This window comes from Adiantum capillus-veneris, chromosome 8, assembly GCF_014529385.1.
Source record: "Adiantum capillus-veneris isolate H3 chromosome 8, ASM1452938v2, whole genome shotgun sequence".
NCBI classification, from domain to species: Eukaryota; Viridiplantae; Streptophyta; class Polypodiopsida; order Polypodiales; family Pteridaceae; genus Adiantum; species Adiantum capillus-veneris.
Window position 1 is genome coordinate 2,398,862 of NC_140938.1, and position 12,726 is coordinate 2,411,587.

At 42.6% G+C, this 12,726-nt stretch overlaps 1 protein-coding gene across 1 annotated transcript; it reads left to right on the plus strand.

The window, feature by feature from the left end:
* Nucleotides 1–424: 424 nt before the first annotated feature.
* Nucleotides 425–1,399, plus strand: LOC147451570 (uncharacterized). Its single transcript, XM_086518750.1, has one exon. The coding sequence runs from the start codon at nt 425–427 to the stop codon at nt 1,397–1,399; it is 975 nt and encodes a 324-aa protein (XP_086374876.1).
* The last annotated feature ends 11,327 nt before the right edge of the window (nt 1,400–12,726 follow it).

Sequence of the window (12,726 nt, forward strand, 5' to 3'; positions counted from 1 at the left end):
ATCGGCCATGACTGCATAAAAGAATCACCTCAACACACTTCAAAACTCATGTAACTACTTCGTGACACTTCAAAACACTTCAAAACTCATGTAACTACTTCAACACACTTCAAAAAAAAATCATAACACTTTAGAAGACATCAAAGCACTTCAAAATACTTGAAAAATTTCCATAACACTTAAAGTCACCTTAAAACACTTCAAAACACTTCGTATTGTGGCGTCCCCTCACGCGAGCCCTTCTAACAGACTAGCAGAATGTAACAGTTCATCTCTTGGTATGTACCTGGCACTTGGAATATTAAGGGCGGCACTCTCCTGTAAGAGGCGGGCTCATTTGGTGTATTCTCTCTTCTGTAACAGCACATTACATTGGTGGAGGCGACGGGCAGCCCCTTCATTTTCTTGCTTCTCTCACAACGCCATGAGCAGGCCCACATCTCCACGTGATACACCCTTTTCTCCTCAGTACATGGATGCTGCTATGCAGCCTGAATACTCCTCTGAGCCCACCTTGTCTAACATGGATCACATGTTTGCTGCCCTCTCTAATATTCTACTGCAGATTAACCACACGAATCAATCTCTGGTAGGGTTCCTCTCTAATCAACACTCGGCTAGCAATCACTCAGACCCCAAGGTTCGACCGAAACCCTTTTCAGGTCTCCCGTCAGAAGACATCCTCACCTGGTTAGATCATTTCACTAATGTTGCAGATTACCACAATTGGGAAGACACACGGAGGGCAAAAGAGGTACGCACATTACTTGAAGGGGTGGCAGCTACATGGTATGTACAGCAATCTGACCAGGTGAAGCATGATTGGCCACTCCTCCGACAGCTTCTCGTTCAAAGCTTTGCCCAACGTAACCTTACACAATCGGCGTTGCAGCAGTTACATGCACTGCGACAACAGCAAGGTGAACCTGTGGCACAATTTGTGGTCAAGCTAAATCAACTCCTCTTGCGTGCTGATGCATCCATGTCGGAGGACATGAAACTCTACTTCCTCTGGCCAAGGCTTCAGCATGATATTGCCCGTCGGGTACGAGATCAAGGCCCCAAATCTTTCCATGACGCCATTCAAATAGCCCAGCGCATAGAAAGCTCCAATGTCATGGAATCTAGTTCTGCACCATTACTACCAACTCCCCTTCATGTCCGGATTCCCCAAGAACACCCAACACCCATGGACATTGACATTCAGAATACCCAGTTCAATTCTAGAAGGAATCTACCTGACAGGGATTCTCAGGGACGGCCAAGATGTTTCTTCTGCAATGCATATGGCCATATTCGAAGGCACTGTAGGCGACGTCAGTCTCGAAACCAGGTGCAAAATGTTCAGGTGGAGATGGCCACTTCAGCAGAACTTGCCGCACTTCCGGAAAACATTTAAGCGGATGGAGTGAGGAAGGGGCCCATCCGCAATACCAAGCAATACAAACTTCCCAACGAATGGTATGTTCCACTCTAGTAAACATAGGAAACACATCACAAGAGGCACTCTTAGACTCTGGCAGTACCATTTCTTCCATTAGTGAACACTTAGTAACCCTTTTAGATCTTCCAATTCGTCCCACTTCCCCCATTTCTGTCTTGTTTGGTGACAACAATACACTATATCACTCAGAGAAGCTAGCCACTTGCACCTTCAACATAGGACACCACACTCTACAGCATGAGTTCTATATCCTACCTAGGCAGCTATTTCCTCTCACTCTTGGTTGTGACTGGTTTGTCAAAACCAAATCCCACTTAGACTTTGAAACCCACCATTTGAGTTTTCCTCAGTCTCTGCCCATTCCCTTCCTTTACTCAGCTGAAGGACCTAACTTCGTACACACACAAGCCATTGTCCAAGACATCACACAACGTACTAGAGACATACACACACTTCTTGCATCTATTCCTTCTCTTTTTCACAAAGGGTCCAAACAAAACACAATTAACCTTCCAATCACTCACTCAATTAGTACTGGCTCTTCGTCTCCAATCAAAATGGCGATGCGACGGCGCTCACCAAAGGAGATTGCAGCTCTTAACAATGCAGTAGCTGATATGCTCGCCCGAGGTGTCATCCGCCCTTCATGTAGCGATTGGGCAGCTGAACCCCATCTCGTGAGGAAAGATGATGGGTCTCTTCGCTTTTGTGTGGATTACCGTCCTCTCAACAGGGTCACTCAGCATGATGTTTTTCCACTTCCTCGCCTTGATGATCTACTTGACCAATTAGAGAAATCTCGCTACTTCACCTCATTGGATCTGGCCTCTGGATATTGGCAAATTCCTGTTAATCCGAAGGATGCCCATAAAACTGCTTTCAGGACACCCAGCGGTCTATATGAATTCACCAGGATGCCATTTGGCCTCTCAGATTCTCCAAGCACTTTTCAACGGACAGCCAATTTCATTTTTCAGGATCTTATTCAACAACAAGTAGTGGTGGTATATCTTGACGACATTCTGATCCACACCCCGACTTGGGAACACCACCTGCAGGTCCTCAGAGAAGTTCTTCAAAGACTACACAGGTATAATCTGCAACTTCAACTAAAAAAATGCAGGTGGGGATCAACAAAGCTGAAGTTTTTAGGCTTCATCATTTCGGCCGATGGTCTCCAAATGGATCCAACCAAAGTCATTGCAGTCCAGCAATTTCCTACACCAGCAAATAAGAAATCCCTGCAGAGCTTCTTGGGAATGGCCACATTTTCTCTCAGGTTCATCCCTAAGTTAGCCAAGCTCACACACCCACTCCGATCACTTTTGAAGAAAAATACCCCTTTTCTCTGGTCCCCTGCCTGCCAAGCTAGCTTCAATAATCTCAAAACAGTCATTCAAAACTCCGCTCTTCTAGCCCATCCTAACTTTGATAAACCATTCCTTCTCCAAACTGATGCTTCTAATACTGGTTTGGGGGCTGCGCTTCTCCAACAAAATGACCATGGTCATTGGCAACCCATTTCATTTATTAGCCGCGCCCTGACCCTTACAGAGCAAAATTACTCCACTACAGAGAAAGAGCTCCTCGCGATTGTCTGGGCCTTCTCTAAATTTCACCCCTACTTACATGGTACCTCAGTCACTGTCGAAACTGATCATCAGCCAATTATTTCTCTGCTTAAGAAAACCCATCTGCCTGGCCGGCTTCTTCGCTGGGCACTCTTTTTACAGTCATATTCTTTCACCATTAGCTATCGTCGTGGCTCTCATAATCTCATAGCGGACGGTCTCTCTCGCACTCCTCACTTGCAACACACCCAAACTCTCCAACCATCCTTCCCAATCAATCCCTATAACCTCCCACAACTTCAACAACAAGATCCTCAGGTGCAGTCCATTATACACAACATAAGATCTCCTAGCCCACATAGCCATCAAAAGCAGTTTGTCCTCATCAATAATCTCCTCCATTATATCCAACCACAAGCCCCTCCTCGCATTTATGTGCCACAACAGCTCCAAACACATTACATAGCCTATTTCCATAGTCATCCCCTCTTTGGTCACCTAGGTTTCCATCGTGTCTTGCATAATCTTCGCCAGCACCATTACTGGCCAAAGATGCGCCAGCATGTCTCTACATTCTTACAACAATGCCCTCAATGTCAACAGGTCAAAAACCCCCTCCAAAAACCCGGTTACTTGGAACCCATCACAGTATCAACTCCATTTGAGTTGATAGGCTGGGATCTTGTGGGTCCATTTCCTACATCCGTCTCGGGTAACCGTTATGTTCTAGTCATGATGGACTACTTAACACGTTGGTGCGAAGCACAAGCTCTCCCCAATGCTTCAGCCACAACTGTTGCTTCTGCGCTCCTTCATAACATCATTTTCAGGCATGGATGCCCTCAGTAGGTCCTTTCTGATCAGGGTCCTCAATTCCGTAGTGAAGTCATGGAAGTTCTAACCAAGTGCTTAGGCATCACCCAGGTTTTCTCCTCCCCTTATCATCCACAAACGAATGGACTGACAGAGCGCATGAATCGCACACTCAAACAGATGTTGGCTGCCTATGTCGACCCACTCCATCAACATTGGGATGAAGCCTTACCCTATGTTGTACATGCGTACAATACTTCTGTCCAGGAGTCCACAAGAGTCAGTCCGTTCCGCGCCCTCTATGGTCGAGATCCTCGATTCCCACCAGACATCAACACGCTGCAAGTGGAACCTCGCCACCAAGACGCTCAGGATTGGCTCTCTTACCTATCTCAGGTCCAACCCGTTCTTCGGCAAGCTCTACTTCTCAACCTCTTAAAGGCACAACAACGCCAGCAACGTTCATACGATAATAACAGACACTTCATGGAGTATGCAGATGGCGACCTTGTCTCAGTCTATTACCCCTTGCGCCGCCCTGGTCTCAGCGAATCCCTTATGCATCGGTGGGTAGGTCCCTATAAAGTCGTGCGCCGCCTACGTACAAATACATACCGCCTTCAAAGGTTGAGTAACGGCTCTGTCACTACCGCACACGTGTGTCGGATCAAGCGTTACACTGCTCCTGCAACTCATCCGGCCTAAGGGGGGAGGTGTGGCGTCCCCTCACGCGAGCCCTTCTAACAGACTAACAGAATGTAACAGTTCATCTCTTGGTATGTACCTGGCACTTGGAATATTAAGGGCGGCACTCTCGTGTAAGAGGCGGGCTCATTTGGTGTATTCTCTCTTCTGTAACAGCACATTACAGTATATTTCAAAAGCCTAAAAAGTAAGACGGTGGCTGGATAAAGATAGGATTCATCTCACTAAGCGGATGCAAGAACCGAAGAGTTTTTAGCTCTAATTGCCATAGAGCCTCATCAAGCTCCGCTAGTGTGCCTCTCTCTTTTGGATATTTCTACAAAAACGACTTTTCAATGATACTAGCTATCGTTTGAATATCTACAAAAGTACGTGTGGGGCCCAATTGGTACACTTCCACTCTAAAAACTCAAAGAAAAATTTGCAGATGGCATCAATGACCCATGCTGCTAGATTTACATCTGTCTCATATGTCCATGGACAAGGGTGCTTTAGGGCCAAAATCTCATCTGCTTGCCATGGGCGGATTTTATGTTGCAACTGGTTGGTGATATTGGTGGTCCTTTGCTCAACACCTACTCTCAATGATGCAAGTTCCCAATCAATGATTCCTACACGAGGCACACCTGCTACTGTAAAATCTACCATTATATTCCATGGACGTTGTTGTGGATAATTCCCTCCCCATGAGCATAGGCCAATGCTTGCACAAAAGCATGAATAAGAGATGGGGCATGAAAGCACATGTTGACTGCCCCTTGCAACTCATCTTCTGGTGCCATCTTCTTTGTTGCGATGAATAACCTTATCTTCCCTCCACCATCCTTTACTATTAGCATTTTGGCCAAGTGTGCTGGATATGGGACTATCTCCATTATATCTCCCAAAGAAGTGCCATTGAAGTAGGGAAATGTCAACATCTAGGGAGGGCTTTTTTTATGTGCAATAGGGCACACATGCCAGGATGTAGGATGTCGATGGAAGACTCCAATCCAATTTTTTGAGTTGGGACTTCATCCCACCTTTAAATTCTTTGCATCACCAAGGCATGGATGCTGGCAAGAAAGCAAAACCATTTATTTGGAACTTGGAAACTATGCCATATGCTACGCTACCAACTTTTGCAAGTATACGTATAGCTTTCTTGGGGATCCCAATAGTAAATGAACATTTCGAGTGAAACTAGGCATCCTCTCGAGCAAGGGGGTGGTCAAAAGAAGATGCCTCTATGTGTGTCGCTTGAAGTATCCTCATCTTCTTTGATAACTGGAATCTACTATTTGTGTCATTTGTGTGCCTACTCTTCTCTTTCTCTTCCATCCACACCTCCCTTCAAAGTTGTAGCTTGGATACATCTATTCCTTCTAGCTTCTTGTCCCTCAAGTCATCATGTGCCTTGATGACATTGCCAATAATGCTGTCCAAAAACTCTTTGACCTTATCCACACTAAGGTCAAGATACGTCTTCAGTAGATTGTCTACCATCTCTTGTCGCAAGCTTATCCATCTGATATTGCTTGCGACAATTTGATGGATGTCATTCAACTCAAGAGAGTTCATAACACTTACTAAGACAATACATGCCCGGATTTTCTGATCTCTATCCATCTAAATACCCGATTATGCAAGAGTTGGCAACCTGTAAAAGAGCATGGCAACATGTTAAAACTTAATAGAAAAAACTTCGATTGCACATGCTACTATTCTCTTTCATCCACACCTCCCTCCAAAATTGCAGCTTGGCTACATCTATTCCTTCTGGCTTCTTGTCCCTCAAGTCATCGTGTGCCTTGATGACATTGCCAATAATGTTGTCCAAAAACTCTTTGACCTTATCCGGACTAAGGTCAGGATACATCTTCAGTAGATTGTCTACCATCTCTAGTCGCAAGCTTATCCATCTGATATTGCTTGCAACAATTTGATGGATGTCATTCAACTCAAGAGAGTTGATAACACTTACTAAGACAATACATGCCCGGATTTTCTGATCTCTATCCATCTAAATACCTGATTATGCAAGAGTTAGCAACCTGCAAAAGAGCATGGCAACATGTTAAAACTTAATAGAAAAAAACTCAAGTGCACATGTTACTAGAAAAAAACTTCAAGTAAACATCATCTATTCTCTCTCAAAAACACCAGAGCCGAGTAGTACAACCACTATGTCAAAGATCAAGAGTAGTTGATGTGGCATAAAACACAGGTCTTGAAAATCTATATAGCGACACTCGAGCCGAATGATACGACCGCTATGTCAAAATATAGACTACCAACACCATTTTAAAATAGTAAGCATTGTAGCATTGGCAACAAAACTCGAATTGAGCAATACGACTGTTGTTTCAAAGCCTAGCTTACAAGACAAACTTTCCAAGAAAGTATTCCCTACCCTCTCTCAACAACACCCGAGCCGATTAGTACGACCACTGTGTCGAGGATAGAGAGGTAGGGTTGATACTATAAAACAAATGGTAACACAACAGCACCCGAGCCAAATCGTATGACTGCTATGCAGATGTGAACCACAATAGCACCCAAGCCAAATATTATGATCGTTGTGCCGAGGTGGTCTTTACAAACAAAGTGCTTAACTAATTAGTAATAAAAGAAACACACAAGTGAGCATTGTAGCATTGACAATGAAATCCCAACCAAGCAATACGACTGTTGTTTTGAAGCCTAATTTACAAGGCAAACTTTCCAAGCAAGAATCCCCTACTCTCTCTCAACAACACCCAAGCCGAATAGTACGACCGCTGTGACGAGGATAGAGAAGTAAGGTTGATACTAAAAATCAAATGGTAACACAATAGCACCCGAGCCAAATAGTACAACCGGTATGGTGAGGTGTTGACCAATAGTAAAACAAAGAACCACAATAGCACCCGAACCGAGTATTATGACCATTGTGCCGAGGTGGTCCTTCCAAACATAATACTTATCTAACTTTTAAAAACCAATATAAATTTAAAAAAATTATTTAGTTGTTAAAGTGTGCAAAAACTTTTCTGCTAGCTAGATTGGTTGCTTGCTCTTTTCCCCTCTCTGTATACTCTTTGCTCTCTGACAGGTGCCGTACTGAGCTCTTTTGGTTAAAGTAGGGTCTCGAGGGGGTCTCGAGGGGGCGTCGTGGTGGGCCCGTTGGGTTATTTAATATACTCGACGGGCCCGAAGGGCTATATGTAAATACCAGCGGGCCCACCGGATTCGGAAGGTACCTTGGCGTGATCTATCCTGGTTACCAGGTCACCCAACAAGTCAACTTGAGACATTGTTGATTTGGTACTTAACATGTTAATGTGAACATGGATGTTATTAACCTAAAAAAGTAGCGTAATCACGTGAATTTGAAATCCGTGGAACTTATACAGTCTTGTGGTTGACTACCATGAGTGTATTACATGCACGTTCCTAAAAGGTGAATTTGGTCATGCTCTCGGATTTATCTCTCTCTCTCTCTCTCTCTCTCTCTCTCTCTCTCTCTCTCTCTCTCTCTCTCGACAACACGTTGAAATAAATGTCCACCCCACCCTTGAAAGCTCACAACATTATGATCCCCATTGTCAACACTTGCCTTGCAATAGTCATGGATTTGTTCCCCCTTGTGCATGTGTGCACGCACGTGTGTGTGTGTGTGTGTGTGTGTATCTCTCTCTTTCAAACACACACACACACTTATAGAAATCTCTGTCTCTATCGCTCTCTCTTTCAAACACACACACACACACACACAAAGGAATCTCTCTGTATCTCTCTCTCATTCAAACACACACACAGAAATATTTGTGTGTGTGTGTGTGTGTGTGTGTGTGTGTGTGTGTGTGTGTGTGTGTGTGTGTGTGTGTGTGTGTGTGTGTGTGTGTGTGTGTGTACCTTGGAGGATCGGAGGAGTAGGGGCCGGCAGCAACAACAGGCTCAAGGGGAAGAAGGAAGAACCATGAGGTTGCGGGTGGAGTGCAGATGAAATTCTCTTTATCTGTCTCTACCCAATTGTGTTGCTCTCTCTCTCTCTCTCGCTCTCTCTCTCTCTCTCTCTCTCTCTCTCTCTCTCTCTCTCTCTCTCTCTCTCTCTCTCTATTTGACGTTTTTAAATTCTTATTTGAACCTCTTCTTTTCTTCTTTGAATTGTAAATTTTTTCACAATTTGGTTTTTAAAAAATGTACTTGCTAAGATGTGACATTTTGCTCTTTTTATATATTTATAGAATTTCAAATGCATAATCTCCTTATAGAGCTCACTTCTTAGTAAATTCATAAGGGATGGCCACCACGTCCGATTATAAATGTGCCGCCATCAATATTTTTAAATTCAAACGCTTTAAATCACTATGGATCTGTATTTTTTTTTCCGGTCTCTCAAATGGACATAAGCCAATCCATTCCAAGTATTCCATGATAGATGCCTAGGGGTAGGGTTCTGAATGAACCACAGGTAGCATATCCTCCTAACTCAAATTGTAGGTCGTCTACGGAGTGACAAGACAAAACTTCTCTCCCATTAGCTAACTCTACCCTCATTCTTGCAGCCAGTTTTTGCTTCAAGTGTAACTTCCTCAAGCATCGTGATGATAGAAAAGAATGAGTAGTACCACAATCTATAAGAATCTGAAAAGACTCACCCCCTTGAGTGGCAGGTACTTGAACAACTCATATTTGTGACCTGCTGCAAAATTATCGATTGCAGCAAAGAGAGTAGCTCTTTGCTCTTCATAGCCTCCAAGAGTAGGCTCAGCATAAGTAGCATTAGCTCGGGCAGCTTCACCACGTCCTCTTCCTCTTCCTCCATTTCCATTGCGGCCTCCATTTCCATCTCGTCCTCCATTTCCATTCCTTGCGCCATTTCTAGGTCTTCCGCCATTTCCATTTCTTCTGCCTCATCCTCCTCTAGCTCCATTCACTCCGCCATGCCCGCATTGAGCTTGAGATCCCTGATTTCTATTTAATCTGGGACACACCCTCCATCTCTCCACATTCATGGCATGCTCTAGGTTGTGATGATGAACCCGCCGAATAGACACGGGGTCTATATGGAGCTAGGGCGGAATAGGTTTGTTGGCACTTTGGGTTAGGGCCTTGATTCCTAGGATCAAAACTCCTTTTGTTTGAAGTGTGGGCAGTGCCTTTGGAGAGCGGTTTAGCCCGTTCTAGAGCATCTTGGAGTGAGGACGGCTTCATGGCTTCCAAAGTAGTCCCAAGAGAATTGTTAAGTGATTCACAAAACCTGGCCACCTGCTGTTCATTGGTCAAGGCCAAAGCATATCTCCAAAGAGTAACAAACTTGGAGTAGAACTCCTCCAAGGTGAGATTCCCCTGCTTGGGTCCTAAGAACTCATTCATCTTGATTGACTTGTGTGCAGGAGGTAAGTATCTCCCTTTAAGTACACCTTTGATGTTCTCCCAAGTCTCGGAGCCTTCTAAAATACCCTTGTCCTTACACCACTATTTCCACCAGAGTTTGGCATCCCTGGTGAGACGGAACTTGGAAAACATAGATTGGTTTGTGGGTGTGGTTCCTGCAGCCGCAAAATAATCTGACATGGCTTCTATCCAAACTTCAACATCATGTTCTACCTTAGAACCTTCCCCATTGAAACAAGGTTGGTTGAGCGTGCTTTAGCAAGAGCTTCTTCTCTTGCACCTCAGTATAAACTCCATCATATCCTGAGTCATATCCATTGTAGGGTTTATTACCTAAATATTATTCCATGTTTTAGTTATTTATTCAAGACAAGTGCTTACCTTTCCTCGAGAAAACTCATTTCTCAACAAGTTTTTACTTTCCTTGTAAGTACTAGAATGTATATATGATCGTAGGATTTCTTCTCACCTGAGATCACTTTCTCGATATATTTATTTGTCTATCATTAAGAATGGGTGTTCATCCTAGTTTTTAGCTAGGATATGTCAACCCCTAAGCTATTGAACTTTGATTCAGTCCATGTTCTCTATGCCTTTGAGCCAGTGTATAGCCATGCTTACTCACTTTGAGAAAGATCTTGATCTTAAGAGAATCTCTGAGTCTAAACTCGCTATAGTCATGTCACTAAGTTATAAGCCAGACAAAGAGTATCTTCATTATCGACCAGTTTTTGAATCACTATACAAGAGAAAATATATAGCATAAAGGATTTTGCAAGGCATAGCTGGATATACCTCTCTATTTCATCAATGACTATGAGGTGGCTTAATCACTATGAGGTAATATGTGGCCGTTAGCCAAGTGAGTGGAAGTCACTAACTTGACAATGGAAGTACTATTTCTATGTGACATAGAATGATAGAATTTACTCATTACCCTTGATTATATCATGAGATTTTGTGAACTGACTAACGGATATACTAATGACCTCTGAACTTGTGTCAATATTCCATGTTTTTACATAGCCTCGAGCTATGCTGTGAGACCAATAGAAGCATCTGAGCCAGGTAGGCGATGCTTGATAATAACATATGTGGCCCATTGATTGATATCATGGAAATACCACATCTGAGCCATGCTTGAAGAAACCTCTGAGTTTATTCCACAGTCATGTTATGGGAAATCTATGTGGTCAAGCTCTAAACTCAGGATAATACAAAGGTTCAGTTGTTGACTCCTAACTAAGAATATTTATGAAGTAGGGTAAATTGGTGGAAACTTTAAGCACTGATTGATTGTTCCATCAAGATAGCACTTCAACTGCCTTATACAAAGGAATCACTTTCAGAATAAATTCGACCTTCTATATTTAAAGGACAAGGTAAGATGTCAGACGCAATGTCTGAAAGTGATTCTAGATTTATAATAATAAGGCCTAAAGTTTTGCAAGAATACAACTCTAGCTTTCAAAGGTAGATGACTTACACAAAATTTGTGGCACAGAAACCTACAAATTAAGACTTGGGTTTTTTGTTATCCCTTTTCCCAAATTTTTGTTAGATACATTACGAGAATAGGTACATAAAGAAATTCAAGGAACCCAGGATAGACTCAGAAGCATTAACTAGATTGAAGTCGCACAGGACATGTATTTAAGTAAATAGAAAAGATTTTTCCTGCTACAAGTAGGGTTGAAGAAAAGTCCCTGTTCCTTAGGAAAGTATGAAAAGCTAAAGGTATGGTGATCCTTATAAAGTTGATAAGAAGAAATGGATCAAAAGCTTACAAGCTAAAAGTTTTTTGCTCGTCTGAAGGTACACGATGTATTTCACGTTGACCTTTCATCCCATATCGTGCGATGATGAAATAATCCGAATACCTTGAAACTCTAGTTCAATTGTATCTTGGACTCTAGAGAAAAATCTTTAAAGAACGAAACGTTAGAGGATATCCAAGTTCAGTTACTTGGGAAAAGGAAAAATCTCTTGTGGAAAGACTACCTTCAGTTTTTCTCGAGATGAGGACATCTCGAATTCTTCAAGTTGGGTAGGATGTAATTTTCCCAATGGGGATCATTTCTGGGGCTTAAGGAATGGAAAATAAACCCGTTGGGCAACATTCCTATTTTTAAGAAGGAAAAATAAAAGCCCTATTTTCTAGGAGGACCACCAAGAGATTGTCATCTAGTCAGACAAGTTGCGGTGTAGCCCAACATGCTCATTGAGAAAAATAGAATAATGTGAGGTGGTTTCATGTGCAAATATTTTAGCACATCAAGAATAAATACCTCATGATGAAATGGTTAGAAATTAAGTAAACAGTGATGACTTGAAGCAATCAATTTGAGGTCCAATCAAAAGGCACCAAATGAGTACCTAACTAGTCATCATCTAAAAGTAGAAAACATGTGTGCAACCTCTCCCACTTGCAAAATTCAAATTTTGATGATGAAGGGGGGCTGATCCTCATCATCCTTGCTTACCTCATCCATCCCCTCTATATAAGGAACCCTAACCTCTCGTTTTTCATCACAATTACTAGCAAATTAGCTACACACTCTATACTATAAACTAAGTACTAATTATAATTATCAAGGACAATCTTGGAGCTTAGGAAAGTGATTAGAAGGCTTCCCGAAATCATATTTCTCTTCATCAAGGCCATGGGTAATTAACCCCAACAATCGCATTTTTGGTAAGTAATAACTAGTTTTTGATGCATAGTTTTGTTAGATTGTTTAAAGATTGATTATGAGGGATTAAAAGGTATAAAATTCTGATTCTAAATAATACCTAAACCCTAATTTAGGAGCATCATAATTAGTGTATAAT